The sequence below is a fragment of the Lolium rigidum genome, chromosome 7, assembly GCF_022539505.1.
Source record: "Lolium rigidum isolate FL_2022 chromosome 7, APGP_CSIRO_Lrig_0.1, whole genome shotgun sequence".
Classification (NCBI taxonomy): Eukaryota; Viridiplantae; Streptophyta; class Magnoliopsida; order Poales; family Poaceae; genus Lolium; species Lolium rigidum.
Genome location: NC_061514.1, coordinates 327,491,930 through 327,514,714, shown reverse-complemented (window position 1 = coordinate 327,514,714; position 22,785 = coordinate 327,491,930). Strand labels below are relative to the sequence as shown.

Sequence of the window (22,785 nt, the reverse complement as noted above, 5' to 3'; positions counted from 1 at the left end):
AGAAGCGGTGGCCCGCCTCCTCTATTGGCACCCGTTGGATGGAGACGTCGATGGTGCGGCGCCTCTGCTCTTCGTTGGCTTCCTCGTGGGGCGCGAGCGTCGTCCTCGGTATGCTTCAGCGACTCAAAGTACGCGAGGATGCCCCTCTACTCCGCTGCCTTATCCTTCGGGTCAGGCTCGTCGTTGATTCAGTCAAGGTTTCGCTCGCATCCTCTTCCACGACCGCTTCCTCCTCCGCCGCCCCCTCTCCCGGGTACACCACGAACATCGCATGAAGCGCCTCCTCCTCCATGTCAGTTATGGTTTGCGCGTGAATTGCCTCCTCCTCCGTGTCCTCCGTGTCCTCCGTGTCGGCGTAGTCGAACTCGAAGATGTCGACCAGGGGAGGTGCAGACGGTGGTGGAGGTGACTTGCCACCGCCGACGCAGCTCGTCATTACGAAGGTGGTGGATAGGCGACGAGGCATACTTTCGTGGAGGCGGAGGGAAGGATTGTTGGCGGTTGTGGTGGCGATAGCGAGCGGAGGCGGCCTTTTTATAGTTAGTGGTGGCGCGGGAAGATGCGGGGAGAAAGCGCGGGAAGGCACAGGAAGCGGTAGAGAAGGCGCGGGAAGGCGGGCGGCGGCAACGCGTGGAGGAGGCGCAGCACCGACGATACGTCTCGCCTGCAGCGCTAGGAAACCGACGTCACCATTAAGGCAAAGATGCACCGCTTCGGTTCGTCTCGCTGACGAGGTTGGCCCGCCACTCGCAATGCGGGTTTTGGTTCCGTCCGGCGCTCCCGCGGCATCCCCTGTGTAGAGGTTACGGGCTCGAAGCACCGCACACCGTATTGAACCGCGTCGAATGGAAAAAAAAAATCTTTGGGACAAACTGCAGGAAGCGGTCAAACGCCCGGCACCCCCAAATCCTTTTGAGGCCGGTTTGGGGATGCAGGTGGAGATATTCTAACTATAAAAAATGTCTAAATACATCTAAACTTATATAAATATCTGACATCCTAATGAAGGGAATATGACATATGCTGAAACTGAAAGCCGAAATGCACGATGGGCATCTCAGTGTTAGTGTGGATGGGTGCTGCTGAAACAAGTGCAGGTGACGATAATGTCTGTGCTGATTACTCATGAAGCTTTGTAGCGAGTGAAAACTTCCATTTGTTTTTTTGTTTGTCGGATCAGCGAAAACTTCTGTAGTGCCAATATAATCACTAGTGCTAGCTTGTCAATGAATTCAGCGAAACGGCTTCAAGTGACCTGGCAATGAATTTCTCCGACAAAGATGCTCACACACGAATTTGGGTATACCCGCTAAAAATCCATTAAAAACTGCTCTGTTGTTCTACCCGCTCCTAGCCTCCTCCCGCCGCCACCGCCGCCGCCGACGGCGGCGCGTGCGCTTGCTCCTCCCAGCAGCCCGCCGTTGCCGTTGCCGTCGCCGGCTGCTCCCCCAAGCGGATTAATCCCCTCTTGTTGCCTGCCGCCGGTTAGTGCCCTTCCTTCAGCCCTAGCTTGCCACGGCAGAATTCGGACAAGAAACCGAGCAGGACTAGAAATTCCTTCAGCAAGTAGCTAAAACTCCGGGTCTCTGATACCTGTGTCGCTACTGGACTCGGATTTGATTCTCCTACTCGTACCAGGAGTGTGGCCTCCAGGCTTAGCGATGCATATATAAGTACAGACAGGAGCCTGCCTTTCGTCTGAACAAACTTGTCCAAGCATCAGGGATTTGCAACTTTGGGAGTTACCGAAGGAATTTAGCATTGAGTCCGCCTTCCCGCCGTTATACTTGAAGAAATTCGTCTGCTTGGCCAAAGTTCTAGATCTTTGCAGAGTGACCCTGCTCCCATGGAGCTAAGTAGCGTCGCCTCGATGATGAGCTTAGGGAGTCTGGCTATCCAGCGGACAAATCTGTGCTCCCTAGTCTTCAGAGTTTTGCCAAAGCTGCTAAGCTACACTCCCAGTTCACTGAAGAAACTATGCAAAGATGTTGATCCACCACAGAGCGATACTATCGTGGGCACATTGCGAGAGCTGCCTCAGGACATCTTGATGGATATCTTTGCCACCCTTGAAATCCCTGACCTCATACGTGCTGGAGCCGTCTGCCACTCTTGGCACTCTGCATATACCAGCCTACAAAGCCTTGGGCTGTATAACCTATCGCAGACGCCGTGCCTCCTCTATACTTCTCAATCTGCTGGTGATAGCTCTGCTTACCTCTACAGCCTCAGCGAAAAGAGATCGTACAAGTTAACTCTTCCGGATCCACCTATCCGCACTAGGTGTTTGATAGGGTCCTCTCATGGCTGGCTGGTTACTGTTGATGAAAGATCTGAGATGCATCTTGTCAATCCGATCACATGTGAACAGATTTCTCTACCTTCAGTGATCACCATCGAGCATGTGACGCCCATCTTTGATGAGTGCGGTCTTCTACACAAGTATGAACTGTCGTGGCACGCTGGAATATATGATGCTTTTGACCCGCCATCTATTTATGATCTTGACAAGCTGCGAGACGAATTCCAGCTTAAGGCGTTTGTGTTCGATGATACATCCACAGGAAGCTATATTGTGGTGCTCATCCACAATCCATTGCGTCAGCTATCTTTTGCAAAGGTGGGGGCTGATAAATGGACCTGGCTGCCACCTTATGATGTCTATGACGACTGCACTTACAAAAATGACATATTGTATGCTGTGAGATCAACTGGAGATATTCATGCTTTTGATCTTAGTGGACCTGTTGTCACAATGAAGATGATTACGGGGACATCTGACTGTCTTTCAACTGGTAGTTCGTACATTCTTCAAGACCCATGGGGTGGTCTACTGGTTATCTGTAGAATATTTGAGGATTATGAATTACTACCTGATCGGGCACCTGTGTTTTGGAAGACAGGTGAAATTATTATGTATGAAGTTGATGTGGTAGCAAGTGAACTCAAGGAAATCAATTGCTTGAATGCCCATGCGTTATTTCTTGGGCATAATCAATCGCTGTGTCTCAGTGCTAAAGAATATCCATCTCTCAAAGCAAATCATGTCTACTTTACTGATGATAGTTTTTTCTGGACAATTGGATTGAAGAATAATCACCGTGATATGGGAATTCTCAACTTGGATAATAACAGAAGGGAGCACCTTATATTACCTCAGCTTTGCTCCAACTTTCCAGCTCCTATTTGGATTACACCTGATCTTAGAAGGCTGAACTTGGCATCAGAGGCTGCTTGAAAATGGTTGATGGGCTCAATGAGCTAACAGTCGGGTGGTTTTCTAGGTTATTGTTTTTCCTAGAGAGAGTCATGGACTCAAGGACCACGTGGATTGCGTGACGGCATCATGGTTTCTTGACCCTAGTACATAAACACCTAGTTTGGACCTAGATGGCTCTGAATAAATAGTTGTGAGCTGTTATTTGGTTGTAAAATTTGACTTTTTCGATTGTATTCCTTGGCAATGCTAATGCGAATTTCTTATCTTAGCAAGTCGGTACAAATTGTTTGTTCTTCATTATTCAGGAATATCCAAATGAGCTTGTAATCTCTAGTTCTGTACTCTACTATAATGTTCAAAATATCCATGTTACTCTAGTGTAACATTGTTGGGTTTGGCATGACAGCAGCGAACTAGTACTGCATTTTCTTCCAACTGTTCTGTGTTGAAAATAGAAGAAAGTACTGTAGCTTCTACTTATGTTGGAAATAGAAGAACGTACTGTAGCATCTACTTGTGATTTGGATAACTAAGGGTTTTTATTTAAAAGGAGTTAGAGATATAACTTGAAGAACTCATGCCATGGGCACAAATATATTTGTCAGGTATAGCTGCAGCTAGTTTGGCTTTATAGTCTTTGCAAAAATAAAATGTATTTTGGCAACGAAAAGCTAACAGTTTGTCAACAAAAAAGCTAAAACAACAATTGTGTTAGCCTTCTTGGACAATTGATGTGTCAATTACGCCTGCCACCGTTTTTGACTGGCATGGAACTAATGTACCTCCTTGATCTCAGGAGGGCAAGTAACGTCAATGAACTTGTATGCTTACCACTGGCAATCAGGATCAGCGTCGAACATTGAAAATTGGCTTCTCCAGAATTGCCCCTTCCAAGGATCCTGTTGGCAACATCAGCAAGAAACCAAAGATCCCCACGAAAATTCCTTCAGTCTCACCGACCTTTAATTTAGCTGGTTGCGGCTTTATCAGTTTCTCACGGGTTGATGGAGTGGTTTAATATATGTCTCACTGACCTATCTTTCTGGGATGCTTTTAGAACATTATTTGTCCAACTTGTTGTGCAGCTGAAGTTTACATCTCCGTTTATTAGTTATTTATACAACTTAAGGAAATAAAGACACCGTGTACTTGGGAGTATCAAGTGCTTTATTTTGGTAATAGATGTCTCATGGACCTAACTTTATAATCTTCTAGGATGCTTTCAGGACATTCTTTATTCCACTTATTGTGCATCTGAGGTTGATATCTACATCTATTTATGAATGCAACAAAAATCTACTGAACTCATTTTCATTAGAGTATGCAGTTTCCGTAAAACGATTCTTGAGAGTAGTAACTTAGCTAAGTAGTGACAAGGTGGCACTGTCACCATGTTCTAGAAATCTTGGGTGCTCTGTAGATATATATCCTAATTTTGATAAACTGCTCTGACAAGCTGAATATATATGGCAGTTTTTATTACGGTATGCCGTATGCAGCCTACGGAGGAGCATGCCCTTGACACTGGCATTGCCAATGCCAAATTTCTCGTGATGGTAGATTCGGATAGAGGATCACGTTCTACAGACTCATCACCTCTAGTGTAGGCTCTGGCTTGCTAATGCAGCTTCTTATTTTACCGCAAATAAAATCTACCCTCTCCTCTACACGCCGCTATGCAGTTTCGACTTTCATCCCTCGTGCTTGTCTCTCTCTTTTTTTAACTCTGTAGCATTTTGAAACAGGTGAGGGTATGTGCTGGATCCAAAATGTGACAATTCAGGAGAACATTTTATTTGGGCAACCAATGATGGAATTTGGCGATCAATCTCAGTGGTGGGTACAAATACCGCATTCAGCTTGCCAGAACAGTTTATCGAAATTGCAAAACATATATCTCCTTGATCTCGGGAGAGCAAGTAACATCAAGGAAGTTGCCTACCACTGGAAATCAGGATCAGCATCGAACATTGAAGATGGCCACGCAAATTCTTCATTGACAGCATTATAAGATATATAATGTTCAAGATATCTATGTTACTCCAGTGTAACATTGTTGAGTCCATCATCAGGGAACTCCGTTGTGTGTGGGAAATAGAAGAAAACATCAGGGACGTTCTTTTGCAGCTCTCTGTAATAAGCAGTAGAAGCAGGCATATGAACTTGACAGTGGTCTGAGCTCATACGGCCATAATCATAGGAAGAGCTTTAAGGAAATGAGAGAAATGCGAAGCAGTAACAGAGGGAGAAGAAAAGCAAGAACAACCAGAGATGCTCATAGAAAGCAAGAACAACCAGAGATCAACGTTGGACATTCACGAATTCCAATATACAACAGAAGCACACAATTTAAGTACAAATCAGCAACATCCCAAGTTTGACAACCGTAGCATAACAAGCAAAGAACCGAAGAGCACAACACATAGTTTTTCTTTTCTTTGCTTTGAACTTTAGCTCTGCTACCTCCCTGTATGATCCCATCTTCTCGACGGCTTCTTGTAATAGGCATGTGTTCGAGAAAAAAAGAGCACAACGCCAGCCTTCATTGTTACTTCCTCATTTCCTGTAAAATCAGCTTTCACTTTGTTTCGTTCTGCCCTGGAAAGATAATGGAAAAAAGAGTTTACTTTAATTCTAAAAATATAGGAAAGCTACTACATGGCTAGTCTTTACATTTATTCACATCAGAAGTAAAAGGTTCATTTTAAGAAGGAAAATACAGTACCTATCGTCAGACATACTCTTGCCACCAATCAGAAGAGAGAGTATGGCAGAAGAGGGTGTGGCGAGCCAGGTCACGGGCAGAGCGAAGCTTCATCACGCAGCCAACCTTGCGGCACCAAACACCCTCCCACCTACCATGATCGTACGAGCAATGCCTGAGCATCTATCGAATGGAATCAAAATGAGCTCCAATTCAAAGGGAGAAAGTGTGCTGAGCTAAAACGATGCACAGGTGGGGGATGCCTTACATTGTTAGTACGCACGATGCAATTGTTGGACTTTCGAGTTTCAAAAGTGCACAAATGGCATACTTCTGAGTTCGCCGGGCACACTCTAGACGCTCTGTAATAGGAGGCATATTGTCTGACGACCGCCTCTGGTACTACCTCACCATCAATTTCCTGACAGAAAATGAACCACAATAGCAATCAATAAGTAGTTCCTAAGGCATCATGATCATTTGTGTGCATATATGCTTAGATTGTCTGAATTCATTGACTGGATTGACGAGTTGAGCAATATTCAGTGACTTGGCTTGTCATCTAATTCAGGGTATGGGTAAACAAGAATGCATGAACCCCCTTTCCTACCTTGCAGGTTCATAAATTTACATTGCCTCCAAAATTTAGTGCTTTCCACTTTATATCTCTCAACAAGAATCATAAGGACTAAGGAGAGGACAAATTATGGTACTGATGACAATGCAACCAACATAATGGAATGCACTAAATTTGGTTAGCCGCAAATTCAGTCCAAGTCAGCAGAACAGAATGTTTATGAAATCACCAGTAGCATAATAAAACCGTCCATGTCATAATTGAAATGCTCTGAAATTACTCCTATAAGATTAAGTAAACTAGCAGGTAATAATCAATGCACATAATTCTCCCGTTTGGTAATAATCTCAATGCCTGCAACTCAAGCAGACCCCAAAGAAGCAAGTCAAGACTCCAGATAGAATCACCCACAGACTGGCGTGAATCCTATACATCATACAAGGACAGAACTTTCAGTTTAGTAATCTGGAGCCAACATCTTCCTGATAGTGCTTCTTGTTCGCAGATTAATTGTGGGACTAACCTATGTGGCATGTGGTCAATATGGAACGCAAGAAGTCATGCAGAAATGTCTGCAACTGAAGATTCCAGATGGAATCACCACACACATTCAGGCACAGAACATGGATGCAGCAAATTATGTATAAAGCACGCAGAATTTGATGGCAGAAGGGAAGAATCCTTACGAAAGTCTCACGCCGCGCCGGAGAGGGTGGTGGAGGCGGAGGGGGCGGTGGAGGCGGAGGGGGCGGTGGAGGCGGAGGGGGGGTCGGGGCACACGGACGCCGACGACTAGGATCATTGGGGTACATAAACGCGTAGTCCCTCCGCGGCGGCGGCGATGATGGCGCCGGCGATGGCGCCGGCGTGCCCACTCCCTGTGGCAGGAAGGGTTGCCGCCGACGCAGCAGGCGGCGGATGAACTCGGGGACGAGGCGGAGCACGCGCTGGAGGAAGTCGCGGCCTACGGCGCGCGCGCGCTGGAGGAGGTTGCGGATGACGGCGAGCGCGCACCGTCCGGGATGGAGCACAGCGTCGACGGCGCGGCGGGCGCGTGCCGCCGCTCGCCGTCTGAGATGGAGCACAGCGTCGACGGCGCGGCGGGCGCGTGCTGCCGCTCGCCGGAGTAGAGGCTCCCCCGCAGGCTGCGCGTCGTCGCGCCAGTTCTTCCTGGCCATGTCTGCTGCTACACTGGCCCTTCTCGCGTTCTTGGAGCGGAAGAAGACGCCGGGGTGGAGGAGGCAGTCGATGGCGCCGCCGCCGAGCGCCACCGCGCCTCGAAGCACACGCCTGACAGGGCCGCGCTCACGCTTCGGCGCCCTCGCCATGTCCGATCTTGAGGGTTTCTTGGCCGGTCTTGGTCGGCCGCGCGCGCGTGGTTCTTGCCCTGCGCGCGGGAAGAGATGAGCTCCCTGTCTTCCCCGGCGTCGCTTCAACCAAGAACGCTTGGATAGGTCGGCGAGGGAGGTTCCCGGCGGCCAAGTTCTTGGATTGGGTGGGGAGCGGCGAGGATTGGGTGGGGAGCGCGCGGTGGAGTTCTTGGACTGGCTGGAGCAGAGCAGGGGGTCGAGGTGTTGTTTGGGAGAAGAAGGGGAGGGAAACTAGAAGGAACGGTATATGAACGCGAACGAACAAGCTCTGGAAGGCCTTCCGTTCTCTGTTCCATTAGCCCGGCCCAGCTCAAGCGTCTATCTCCGTGAGAGATTTGGGCCCAAGATGACTCTGAACTGATTTGTTTTCCCAAATGATCCATTCTTTTGGAGAGTTGCCGCGCTCCATTCAAATCACCAAACTGGTAACACAAAACTTAGCTTTTCGCTACAACATACCATAAGGACAGCTCGCCAAGCAGAAAAGCTGCGGAAGGGTGCTGCCGGTCCTGTAACCACCATCTTCACTCCATGGATTCCAGTCGTCGCCACCTTCGACGTAGCATCCGCCGTAGTTCGGTTGAAATTCTTGCAAGGTTCTGGCGCACACGCTCCATGATCCCGTCCGGTTTCTACAGAAGCACCGTGTTGTTGCTTTACAGTAGGGTGTGGCCTTGCTCGCTCTGGACCGGGAGTGCATATTTTTGTCGTGGCAGATGGGTGGGTTTCCACCATTTTCGTGCTATAATTCTTTTTTGGGCCCACAACACAGTAAGTGCAACCTAGAATGGGCATAGAGGCAACATAGACCCTTTTGAACCTTGATAGATGTGTTGCTTAATCGATCGGTTTTTTTAGAAATATTAATTCTTTTGAGGTTATGAGAGATGGATGTATACGTGGTTTTAGCTATGACCGTTTTCCTCGGAGAGACGTTAGGGCGACCGGGAGGGTGATTTGTGGATCTATGGTTGTTGTCACACTCTGATGAGGATGAGGAAAAAAAGTCAGTTCCATGTGTTTTCGGAAATTCATACGGCTCCCGAGTGCATATCATCCCTCTACATAAAATACATGTTCTGAAGTATCGAATTTTTTTGGGAAAAAATTATATTCCATACATGTACATCTCTCCCTCCCACCCCACCCCTCCTGCCCCCTGGTGACGCTAGACGCTGTCAGAACGGGAGCTTGACATGGAAGACTTTATTCCATCTTTAAGGAGTCGACATTGCCAAACCTTTCTAAATAGAACACAAACTCTAAGCAGACTGAGTAAAACATCAAAAAAAAATTCCCCGTCGACAAGGATCGAGATTCATTTCGCCTCCATCGCCCTAAGGCCACAAAAGGCGAGGTAGATCGCCGGCGGCCGATAGGAGGCAAGAAAACCCTAAATCGCCTGGAAACGTATCAAAACATATGGGAAGTGGTAACCCTACACAGGGCTGTGGTGTGTTTATATATAACAGACATCTGTACATATACAGTCCACCTCCTATATGTGAGGGGTACAAATACAACATAGAGACCATGCATATACACAACTAGCTATACATGATATTTAACACCTCCCTCAATCATAACTTATCGAAGTTAAGATTGTGACGAAACACTGCTAGTTGTCTAGTAGAAAGTGACTTTGTAAAACTATCAGCCACTTGGTCTTCTGATGGAACAAACCGAATGTCTAGCTAAGAGCTTCTGAGCAACCCTCTCACGAACAAAGTGATAATCCACTTGAATATGTTTGGTCCGTGCATAAAACACTGGATTAGCTGAGAGGTAAGTAGCTCTAATATTTTCACACCACAAGTGCGCCACTTTATCCTATGACACTCCCAATTCAGCAAGCAGACTTTGAACCCATATAACTTCAGTTGTAGCATTAGCTAAAACTTTATACTCTGCCTCTATACTAGACCTATACACTGTAGCATCTTGCCTCCATAAGATCATATTAGATTCAAAAAAATACTGCAAATCCTCCAATAGGCCTTCTATCATTAGGATATCCTGCCCAATCCGCATCACAAAATGCACTGACTAAAGTAGAAGAAGACCTACTCAATCGAAGTCCAAGAGACGTAATCGTAGTTGATGCATGTAAAAACTGACAAACCTTGGAAGCACAAAAACCAAGATACTTGAGCTTGGAGCTAAGCCGAAAATACCAGGCACGGGGCGCCTGCTTTAACCCATACAAAGCCTTCTCCAACTTACAAACATATCCTAGATTCTCCTCATATCCTGGAGGTTGTCGCATGTAGACCTCTTCTTCCAGAACACCATGCAAAAACGCGTTCTTCACATCTAGCTGACGAAGATGCCAGTTTTTCACACTAGTCGAATCGTAGCCGCCTTAACCACATGACTGAAGGTGTCCTCGTAGTCTATGCCATAGCATTGCTTGAACCCTTTCGCAACCAACCGAGCCTTATAGCGATCAACAAAACCATCAGCTCGGCGCTTCACTTTATAAACACACCTGCAATCGATCACATTTTTGCCAGTACCAGCAGGAACAAGGCGCCAAGCACTGTTTTGTTTTAGGGTCAGAAATTCCTCATCCATGGCCACCTTCCACTTGGGATCGGCGAAAGTGATAAGCTTGGGCTGAGAGATCCCACTTTGAAACCGTTTGTGTGGATGAGCGGGTGCTGAAACAGCAGGAGCAACAACAACATTGGGCGCATAAGATCCAGATGAATCTGACGATCGGGGCGAACAGCCACAGAGGATCATGTGATACGTGATGGCGTGTATTTCACACGTTCGTTGGGCAACCCCAAGAGGAAGGTATGATGCGCACAGCAGCAAGTTTTCCCTCAGAAAGAAACCAAGGTTTATCGAACCAGGAGGAGCCAAGAAGCACGTTGAAGGTTGATGGCGGCGGGATGTAGTGCGGCGCAACACCGTAGATTCCGGCGCCAACGTGGAACCCGCACAACACAACCAAAGTACTTTGCCCCAACGAAACAGAGTGAGGTTGTCAATCTCACCGGCTTGCCGTAACAAAGGATTAACCGTATTGTGTGGAAGATGATTGTTTGCGAGAGAAAATAGTAAAAACAAGTATTGCAAGCAGATTTGTATTTCAGTATTAAAGAATGGACCGGGGTCCACAGTTCACTAGAGGTGTCTCTCCCATAAGATAAAAGCATGTTGGGTGAACAAATTACAGTCGGGCAATTGACAAATAGAGAGGGCATAACAATGCACATACATGACATGATAAGTATAGTGAGATTTAATTGGGCATTACGACAAAGTACATAGACCGCCATCCAACCGCATCTATGCCTAAAAAGTCCACCTTCGAGTTATCATCCGAACCCCTTCCAAGTATTAAGTTGCAAACAACGGACAATTGCATTAAGTATGGTGCGTAATGTAATCAACAACTACATCCTCGGACATAGCGCCAATGTTTTATCCCTAGTGGCAACAGCACAACACAACCTTAGAACTTTCTCGTCACTCGTCCCAGGTGTCAATGCAGGCATGAACCCACTATCGAGCATAAATACTCCCTCTTGGAGTTAAAAGTAAAAACTTGGCCGAGCCTCTACTAGTAACGGAGAGCATGCAAGATCATAAACAACACATGTGTAATAACTTGATAATTAACATGACATGGTATTCTCTATCCATCGGATCCCGACAAACACAACATAGAGTATTACAGATAGATGATCTTGATCATGTTAGGCAGCTCACAAGATCCAACAATGAAGCACAATGAGGAGAAGACAACCATCTAGCTACCGCTATGGACCCATAGTCCAGGGGTGAACTACTCACTCATCACTCCGGGAGGCGACCATGGCGGTGTAGAGTCCTCCGGGAGGTGATTCCCCTCTCCGGCAGGGTGCCGGAGGAGATCTCCGGGATCCCCCGAGATGGGATCGGCGGCGGCGGCGTCTCGGTAAGGTTTTCCGTATCGTGGTTTTTCGCCTCGGGGGTTTCGCGACGGAGGCTTTAAGTAGGCGGAAGGGCAGAGTCGGGGGCCCGACGAGGGGGCCACACCATAGGCGGCGCGGGCCCCCCTTGGCCGCGCCGCCTTGTGGTGTCGCCCCCTCGTGGCCCCACTTCGTATGTTCTTCGGTCTTCTGGAAGCTCCGTGGAAAAATAGGCCCCTGGGTCTTCGTTTCGTCCAATTCCGAGAATATTTCGTTACTAGGATTTCTGAAACCAAAAACAGCAGAAAACGAGAACTGGCACTTCGGCATCTTGTTAATAGTTTAGTTCCAGAAAATGCACGAATATGACATAAAGTATGCATAAAACATGTAGGTATCATCAATAATATGGCATAGAACATAAGAAGTTATCGATACGTCGGAGACGTATCAAGCATCCCCAAGCTTAGTTCTGCTCGTCCCGAGCAGGTAAAACGATAACAAAGATAATTTCTGAAGTGATATGCCATCATAACCTTGATCATACTATTTGTAAACATATGTAGTGAATGCAGCGATCAAAACAATGGTAATGACATGAGTAAACAAGTGAATCATAAAGCAAAGACTTTTCATGAATAGTACTTCAAGACAAGTATTAATAAGTCTTGCATAAGAGTTAACTCATAAAGCAATAAATCAAAGTAAATGCATTGAAGCAACACAAAGGAAGATTAAGTTTCAGCGGTTGCTTTCAACTTGTAACATGTATATCTCATGGATAATTGTCAACATAGAGTAATATAACAAGTACAATATGCAAGTATGTAGGAATCAATGCACAGTTCACACAAGTGTTTGCTTCTTGAGGTGGAGAGAGATAGGTGAACTGACTCAACATAAAAGTAAAAAAGAATGGTCCTTCAAAGAGGAAAGCATCGATTGCTATATTTGTGCTAGAGCTTTTATTTTGAAAACATGAAACAATTTTGTCAACGGTAGTAATAAAGCATATGAGTTATGTACATTATATCTTACAAGTTGCAAGTCTCATGCATAGTATACTAATAGTGCCCGCACCTTGTCCTAATTAACTTGGACTACCGGATCTTTGCAATGCACATGTTTTGACCAAGTGTCACAATGGGGTACCTCCATGCCGCCTGTACAAAGGTCTAAGAAGAAAGCTCGCATTTTGGATTTCTCGCTTTTGATTATTCTCAACTTAGACATCCATACCGGGACAACATGGACAACAGATAATGGACTCCTCTTTAATGCATAAGCATGTGGCAACAATTATTATTCTCATATGAGATTGAGGATATATGTCCAAACTGAAACTTCCACCATGAATCATGGCTTTAGTTAGCGGCCCAAAGTTCTTCTCTAACAATATGCATGCTCCAACCATGAAGGTGGTAGATCTCTCTTGCTTCAGACAAGACGGACATGCATAGCAACTCACATGATATTCAACAAAGAATAGTTGATGGCGTCCCCAGAAACATGGTTATCGCACAACAAGCAACTTAATAAGAGATAAAGTGCATAAGTACATATTCAATACCACAATAGTTTTTAAGCTATTTGTCCCATGAGCTATATATTGCAAAGGTGAATGATGGAATTTAAAGGTAGCACTCAAGCAATTTACTTTGGAATGGCGGATAAATACCATGTAGTAGGTAGGTATGGTGGACACAAATGGCATAGTGGTTGGCTCAAGTATTTTGGATGCATGAGAAGTATTCCCTCTCGATACAAGGTTTAGGCTAGCAAGGTTATTTGAAACAAACACAAGGATGAACGGTACAGCAAAACTCACATAAAAGACATATGGTAAACATTATAAGACTCCATACCGTCTTCCTTGTTGTTCAAAACTCAATACTAGATGTTATCTAGACTCTAGAGAAACCAAATATGCAAACCAAATTAGCAAGCTCTAAGTATTTCTTCATTAATGGGTGCAAAGTATATGATGCAAGAGCTTAAACATGAGCACAACAGCCAAGTATCACATTATCCAAGACATTATAGCAATTTACTACATGTATCATTTTCCAATTCCAACCATATAACAATTTAACGAAGAAGAAACTTCGCCATGAATAATATGAGTAGAGCCTAAGGACATATTTGTCCATATGCTACAGCGGAGCGTGTCTCTCTCCCATAAAGTGAATGCTAGGATCCATTTTATTCAAACAAAACAAAAAACAAAAACAAACCGACGCTCCAAGCAAAGTACATAAGATGTGACGGAATAAAAATATAGTTTCGGGGAGGAACCTCGATAATGTTGTCGATGAAGAAGGGGATGCCTTGGGCATCCCCAAGCTTAGACGCTTGAGTCTTCTTAGAATATGCAGGGGTGAACCACCGGGGCATCCCCAAGCTTAGAGCTTTCACTCTCCTTAATCATATTGCATCATACTCCTCTCTTGATCCTTGAAAACTTCCTCCACACCAAACTCGAAACAACTCATTAGAGGGTTAGTGCATAATAAAAATTCACATGTTCAGAGGTGACACAATCATTCTTAACACTTCTGGACATTGCATAAAGCTACTGGACATTAATGGATCAAAGAAATTCATCCAACATAGCAAAAGAGGCAATACGAAATAAAAGACAGAATCTGTCAAAACAGAACAGTCCGTAAAGATGGATTTTATTAGGCCACCAGACTTGCTCAAATGAAAATGCCCAAATTGAATGAAAGTTGCGTACATATCTGAGGATCACTCACGTAAATTGGCTTAATTATCTGAGTTACCTACAGAGAATTAGACCCAGATTCGTGACAGCAAAGAAATCTGTTTCTGCGCAGTAATCCAAATCTAGTATTTACTTTACTATCAAAGACTTTACTTGGCACAACAAAACACAAAACTAAGATAAGGAGAGGTTGCTACAGTAGTAAACAACTTCCAAGACTCAAATATAAAACAAAAATACTGTAGCAAAATAACACATGGGTTATCTCCCAAGAAGTTCTTTCTTTATAGCCATTAAGATGGGCTCAATAATTTTAATGATGCACTCGCAAGAAATAGTATTTGAAGCAAAAGAGAGCATCAGGAGGCAAATTCAAAACACATTTAAGTCTAAAATGCTTCCTATGCATAGGAATCTTATAAATAAACAAGTTCATGAAGAGCAAAGTAACAAGCATAGGAAGATAAAACAAGTGTAGCTTCAAAAATTTCAGCACATAGAGAGGTGTTTTAGAAACATGAAAATTTCTACAACCATATTTTCCTCTCTCATAATAATTTTCAGTAGCATCATGAGCAAACTCAACAATGTAACTATCACATAAAGCATTCTTATCATGAGTCTCATGCATAAAATTATTACTCTCCACGTAAGCATAATCAATTTTATTAGTTGTAGTGGGAGCAAATTCAACAAAGTGGCTATCATCATATATAGGAGGCATATTGTAATCATAAAAGAAAATTTTCTCCTCAATGCTTGGGGGACTAAAAAGATCATGCTCATCGAGCCAGCTTCCCAAGCTTAGAATTTTCCATAGCATTAGCAACAATGGTGTTCAAAGCATCCATAGTAATAACATTCCCATTAGCATGCATATAAAGTTCCATGGGTTTTTTAATTCTCTCTTCGAACACATCATGTCCTAATTCAAGATAAAGTTCATAAAGATCTCTCATATTTTTGTTGTTTTCCATTATGCTTAACTTGTGAAATAAAAACATGCATGATATTAAGTAAAGTAAAACAAGTAACTAATTTTTTTTTTGTGTTTTTGATATAGAGTGCAAGACAGTAAATAAAGTAAAGCTAGCAACTATTTTTTTTGTGTTTTGATATAATGCAGCAAACAAAGTAGTAAATAAAATAGAGCAAGACAAAAACAAAGTAAAGAGATTGGGAAGTGGAGACTCCCCTTGCAGCGTGTCTTGATCTCCCCGGCAACGGCGCCAGAAAATATGCTTGATGGCGTGTATTTCACACGTTCGTTGGGCAACCCCAAGAGGAAGGTATGATTCGCACAAGCAGCAAGTTTTCCCTCAGAAAGAAACCAAGGTTTATCGAACCAGGAGGAGCCAAGAAGCACGTTGAAGGTTGATGGCGGCGGGATGTAGTGCGGCGCAACACCGGAGATTCCGGCGCCAACGTGGAACCCGCACAACACAACCAAAGTACTTTGCCCCAACGAAACGAGTGAGGTTGTCAATCTCACCGGCTTGCTGTAACAAAGGATTAACCGTATTGTGTGGAAGATGATTGTTTGCGAGAGAAAATAGTAAAAACAAGTATTGCAGCAGATTTGTATTTCGAGTATTAAAGAATGGACCGGGGTCCACAGTTCACTAGAGGTGTCTCTCCCATAAGATAAAAGCATGTTGGGTGAACAAATTACAGATCGGGCAATTGACAAATAGAGAGGGCATAACAATGCATATACATGACATGATAAGTATAGTGAGATTTAATTGGGCATTACGACAAAGTACATAGACCGCCATCCAACTGCATCTATGCCTAAAAAGTCCACCTTCGAGGTTATCATCCGAACCCCTTCCGGTATTAAGTTGCTAACAACGGACAATTGCATTAAGTATGGTGCGTAATGTAATCAACAACTACATCCTCGGACATAGCGCCAATGTTTTATCCCTAGTGGCAACAAGCACAACACAACCTTAGAACTTTCTCATCATCGTCCCGAGTGTCAATGCGAGCATGAACCCACTATCGAGCATAAATACTCCCTCTTGGAGTTAAAAGTAAAAACTTGGCCGAGCCTCTACTAGTAACGGAGAGCATGCAAGATCATAAACAACACATGTGTAATAACTTGATAATTAACATGACATGGTATTCTCTATCCATCGGATCCCGACAAACACAACATAGAGTATTACGGATAGATGATCTTGATCATGTTAGGCAGCTCACAAGATCCAACAATGAAGCACAATGAGGAGAAGACAACCATCTAGCTACTCGCTATGGACCCATAGTCCAGGGGTGAACTACTCACTCATCACTCCGGAGGCGACCATGGCGGTGTAGAGTCCTCCGGGAGGTGATTCCCCTCTCCGGCAGGGTGCCGGAGGAGATCTCCAGAATCCCCCGAGATGGGATCGGCGGCGGCGGCGTCTCAGTAAGGTTTTCCGTATCGTGGTTTTTCGCCTCAGGGGTTTCGCGACGGAGGCTTTAAGTAGGCGGAAGGGCGAGTCGGGGGCTCGACGAGGGGGCCACACCATAGGGCGGCGCGGGCCCCCCTTGGCCGCGCCGCCTGTGTGGTGTCGCCACCTCGTGGCCCCACTTCGTATGTTATTCGGTCTTCTGGAAGCTCCGTGGAAAAATAGGCCCCCGGGTCTTCGTTTCGTCCAATTCCGAGAATATTTCGTTACTAGGATTTCGAAACCAAAAACAACAGAAACGAGAACTGGCACTTCGGCATCTTGTTAATAGGTTAGTTCCAGAAAATGCACGAATATGACATAAAGTGTGCATAAAACATGTAGGTATCATCAATAATATGGCATAGAACATAAGAAATTATCGATACGTCGGAGACGTATCAATACGCTGTGCGGAGGAAGGAGACACCGTAGAAGATCCTGGAACAGTAGAGGAAAGCGCGTCGTCAGTGGGCGTGTGCTAGTGTGGCGGGATCTGGGCCGGAGACGCCAATCCCGAGGGCGATACAGCGACATATCCCAATGGAGATCGCGCCCGATTGTTGGGTGTTAGGGCTAGAAAAATCACCAGAATACCCACCATATTCAGAATTCTGCACTGTATCCTGCACATACGACTCGGCAATAACAGGGTCAGCAAGATTAGCGTCATTTGCATCAAACCGTAAGTGGGGGCCTCATAAACATGCACGTGAGTTGGTTGTAGTGTAGGAGGCAAAAGAAGGATCTCATCCCTAAGTTGAGCACCGGCATTAGAATGAAGAGAGGGAAAAGGAAAAACCGACTCATCAAACACTATGTCTCGGGAAATATAGGTTTGGCCAACATACACAACCAAAAATACGTAAAGAAGAGTAGTCACTTCTACTACCAAATTAAGAGACAGCTCAAGAGGAGTATGGGAATCAATGACTTTACTAGGTAGAGGATTGATCAAGTATAAGGCAGTGAGAAATGTTTCACCCCAAAACTTAAGTGGCATGGATGCATAGGCTAGAAGAGACATACCAACCTTAACAATGTGTCTATGTTTACACTCAGCTGGACCATTCTGGACCATTATGCCGATGTGCATGGGGGCAAGAGACAAGATGAGTAATGCCAACTTTCTGGAAAAAGGAGTTGTGCTTTTGATACTCACCTCTCCAGCAACAATCTTCTTATCAAAGAGACGTTCAACAAGGTGCTGAAAACACAAACTTCTGAAACACATCAGATTTATTTTTGAAGAGATATATCCATATAAACTTGCTATAATCATCGTAAATTTACATAATATTTATATCTTCCAATTGAGCCTTGGGCAGGACCCCAAACATCATAAAACACAAGTTCAAGGGAAAAATTAGACACACTTGATGATTTATGATAAGTAAGTTGATGACTCTTGGCCTTCTGACAATCATTAGAAATAGACTCTTTATTTGCCTCACAAAAAGAAATATTATTTTATTTAAGAACTTGATGAACTACACCCGAAGACGGATGACCTAGATGCCTATGCCAAAGTGTTGATGATGACTTGATGACACCATGAGCTTGTCGATCAAGGGGTGAAGAGGATGACGCCGGCAAAGGGTAGAGGCCTACCACGCATCTTCCTTGGAGCAGGATTTCCCTCGTGTCCCGATCCTTAACAAGAAAGGAATTAGGACAATACTCAACAAAGGCATGATTATATATCTTTGGCTAGACGATTAGTGGATAAGAGACTCTTAGATGCACTTGGAACATGCATAATATTTTTGAGATGCAAATCATGATTAGGGGTACGAATTAAAGATTGACCAATATGATGTATATCCTTACCTGCACCACTAGTTGTGTGGATCTGTTCATTTCCGTTGTAGAGATCATGGACATGAAGCTTCTCTAGCTCGCCTATGACATGATCAGTTGCTCCGGTGTCGTTGTACCAATTTGTGCCGACGCCATAAGAACCGGAACCATATGCTGCACCAGCTGATTTATCCGGACCCCAGTAGCCTTTGTTGAATCTCTTCCAACAGTTCAAGGCAATGTGGCCAACCCTGCCACACACCTGACATGTCTCATCGCTGCGACCGCCTCCATATGGAAGGTTTCCCTGTGGGTAGCGACCACCGCCATTTCCTCGGCCACCTCTATACCCACCGTGATTATTGTTTCTCTGATCATAACCGTTGCGCTGATCACGATACTGGTACTGGTCCTGATCACGGTACTGGAACTGCTCCTGGTAGTTCCCGCGTCCACGGCCACCACTGCGACCTCCACGAGTTGCAGAGTTTACAAATGACCCCTCTCCAGAGAGCATCCCTTCCATCCGAGACTCATATGCCATGAATTGAGCATATACATCGCTCAGAGTCACGTTCTTCTCCGCCTTCAGCAAGGCGTTGATCGCGGCAATGGAGTCGTTATAGATATCATCGAGCCCAGCGAGGATGTGTGAAATCACGTCCACGGTGTCCATGGGCTTGCCAGCAGATGCCATCTCGTCAGAGAGACCCTTGATCTCATCCAGGTAGACCTGCTCTATTTATCCTCCTTGTGGCAATGATTCAGCTTCGTGCGGAGCTGCACAATTCGCGACTGTGACTGCGCGAAGAACATCTCCATCACAGCTTTCCAGACCGCAGTGGAAGTCGAGAGGCCAACCATCTACGTAAGAGCCTCCCTTGACATATTCCTGACCAAGAACCCTAGGATGGTATGGTCTTGCGCAACCCAGAGCACATGCTTGGGATTGGGAATGTTCACAACAACCCCATCCTTATCTTTGGTCTTGATCTCCTTCTCCGGTTCCACCGACGATCCATCGAGGATGCCAAACAACTGAGGACCACACATCTCAGGGAGAACTTGGGTTTACCAAATCAGGAAATTCTCTCGGGTTAACTTGTCCGATGATGAAGAAACGACATGATGCTTGTCGACAACGACGATGCTAATGGCGGCGGTGACCTAGATGTGTTTGGAAGAAGCTAGCTCTGATACCATATCAAAACATATGGGAAGCGGTAACCCTAACATAGGGCTGAGGTGTGTTTATATATTCTGGGTTGTACATTTTTCGTTGTGTTGTCGGCCAATGAAAGCCTTGCCCCGATCTCTACATCAGTAGATGCACACAACCAATCATAGGACGAACAAAAGTGGAGAAAACCCATCATCAACATCAGAAATGTGTGGTCTCGCACATAGCGCGCCCCTCTCCACCTTGGTCGGGAGCGGGTGGAGCCACGCCCCAGTGAAAAGCACTCAACACGGTGCTTTTTTCTAGAAAATCGGATGGAATCATGGAAGTTGTGCACCCCATTCTTGCAAAAAATTGCAACTGCACTATGGTGGGCGCTATGGCAACGATGGCGGTGGTGGCTGAAATCCATGGAGCGACGGTGGTGGTTATAGGTATCGATAGCACCCTTCTTTAAAATTTTCTTATTCTTAGGTTTTCCTGTAATTTTTATTGCTGAGCTCTCCTTCTGGAATGTTCTAGAGAAAAGCTATGTTTTGTGTAACCAGTTGGTGATTTCATTGGAACGCTGCAGTTCTACTAAAGAAAAAGGCATTTCGAAAAAAATAATTCATGGGCCAAATCTCTCGTGGAGAGGGCTTGAGCTGGGCCGGCCTCAGGGAGCTGGCAACGGAACGGAACGGCGCCCGGTTCTAGTTCCCTCCTCTTCTTCTCTCAAAAGCACCTCGGCCGCTGCTCGCAAAGCCAGTTCCTTCCGCCCGAATCCTCGCCGCTCCCCATCCAAGCCAAGAAATTTCCCCGCCGGCAAGAACTGCCCCCGCCGACCCATCCAAGCCTTCTTGGCTGAAGCGACGCCGGGGAGACAGGGAACTCGTCTGCTTCCCCAACTCAACTCAAGACCGGCCGGAGGATCAACAAGGCCAAGAACCGGGCGCGCGCGGCCAAGACCGGCCAAGAAACGCTCAAGATCGGACATGGCGAGGGCGCCGAAGCGTGAGCGCGGCCCCGTCAGGCGTCTTCTCCGCGGCGCGGTGGCGCTCGGCGGCGGCGCCATCGACTGCCTCCGCCACCCCGGCGCCTTCCTCCGCTCCAAGAACGCGAGAAGGGCCAGTACAGCAGCAGCCATGGCCAGGAAGAACTGGCGCGACGACGCGCAGCCTGCGGGGGAGCCTCTACTCCGGCGAGCGGTGGCACGCGCCCGCGGCGCCGTCGACGCTGTGCTCCATCCCGGACGGTGCGCGCTCGCCGTCATCCGCAACCTCCTCCAGCGCGCGCGCGCCGTAGGCCGCGACTTCCTCCAGCGCGTGCTCCGCCTCGTCCCCGAGTTCATCCGCCGCCTGCTACAGGGAGAGAACACGCCGCCGCCGCGACAGCCGTCGCCGCCGAAGCGACAGCCGTCGACCCCGAAGCGACAGCCGTCGACGCCGAAGCGCTACGCGTGGTACTATCCTCGTCTTCCTCGTCCTGCCAGGAGGTCCCCCTCTCCGACGCCACCGACCCCTCCGACCCCACCGCCCGTTGTGGTAAGAAATTTTGCCTTCTTCCGTGAGATGCTGCATCCATGTTCTGAATATGATCAGTAGCCTGTCTCTGTGTAAAATTCCATCCGGAGGGGATGCCACATAGGGAGTCTTGACTTGCTCCAATAAGGTCTGAATATGATCAGTAGCCCACCTGCTTGCTTGCTTGCGTTACAGACATTGAGATTTTTCGATCAAGTCCATATTTCCCACATGCCACATAGGATAGTTGCACAATTAACATGCCAACAAAAGGCACTATCAACATGATCTTGGCTAGCTTCACATTACCTGACGCAGCACCACTAGTTTGATGCCAAACTGAAGAATTATGTGCATTCATTGTTATTACCTGCTAGCTTACTGAACCTTCTAATTTCAGAGCGTTCCAATTATGACTTGGACGATTTTATGATGCTACTGTTGATTACAAGAACATTCTGTTCTGGTGACTTGAACTGATTTTGCTGCTAATCAAACACTCATCATGCAGCCTATGCTTCACTATGTTGGTTGCAGTGTCACCAATACCATAATTGTTCTGTTCTGTTATGAGTCTTGATGAGACATAAAACTGAATGCAGTAAATTATTTTCTCACTTGGTCACGTAATGCTAGTTCAACACTCTTTAGCTTTTGTGCATAACTTGTGTAATCGTCTCGAAATTCAGACTGCTTTTGTTCCTTCTACCAAGCAGTTGCTTTCTCTTATAGAAATCTAAATTCTAAGAGTACTCTGCAATTCTAAATTCTAAGAATCATTTGGTGAAACAGATTATGTGAAATTTTCGCAAAGAAAATTCTGCTTGTTTACTCCTTGTGTCAGATGCGATAGGAAAAAATAGTACATTTGCAGAATTTTTTTGCAAACAACTAATTACATGAACAAATACCGGGTAATGCAGATGACATCCAAGAATAAGGAAGTATGCACAAGCATAATCAATGCCAAATTTCCAAACAAGAGAGTAAACATGTAGTCTATTCAGAAAATGTTATGCCCTTAGTGGTTTCACTCATCTTGGGGCTATAATAGGGATCAAAGAATGTTTGTCCACAGAACATGTAAAGAAGTTTTATGCAAGTGTCATAAATTCCCTATGTGGGTAGTAAGATTGCATGTGACTTAAGCATCAAGTTATTTTTTTTCTTTAAATTTGCTGAGCTGAGACCAAACTTTACATTTCCATTTTCCATAGTACGTTGGTGGCGCACAAGTGCCTGAGAAGACGATCCGCTTGTATGTTGAGTACTGCACACGGCCATGCCCGCCAAAGTCAACTGTTTGCCACTTCTGCACCTTTGAAGAGCAAAAGGCTACAAAGTGTACTGTTTCTACCGATTGT

At 45.7% G+C, this 22,785-nt stretch overlaps 1 protein-coding gene across 1 annotated transcript; it reads left to right on the top strand.

Moving 5' to 3' along the window:
• Positions 1-1,477: 1,477 nt before the first annotated feature.
• Positions 1,478-3,581, top strand: LOC124675434 (F-box only protein 7-like). The gene is made up of 2 exons (XM_047211509.1): positions 1,478-3,492; positions 3,526-3,581. Exon 1 carries the CDS (start codon positions 1,847-1,849, stop codon positions 3,236-3,238), a length of 1,392 nt encoding a protein of 463 aa, XP_047067465.1. The 5' UTR covers positions 1,478-1,846; the 3' UTR covers positions 3,239-3,492; positions 3,526-3,581.
• Positions 3,582-22,785: the final 19,204 nt, after the last annotated feature.

Bases quoted from the DNA above. Each gene is read 5' to 3' on its own strand.
- LOC124675434 (XM_047211509.1), top strand. From the start codon at position 1,847: ATGGAGCTAAGTAGCGTCGCCTCGATGATGAGCTTAGGGAGTCTGGCT.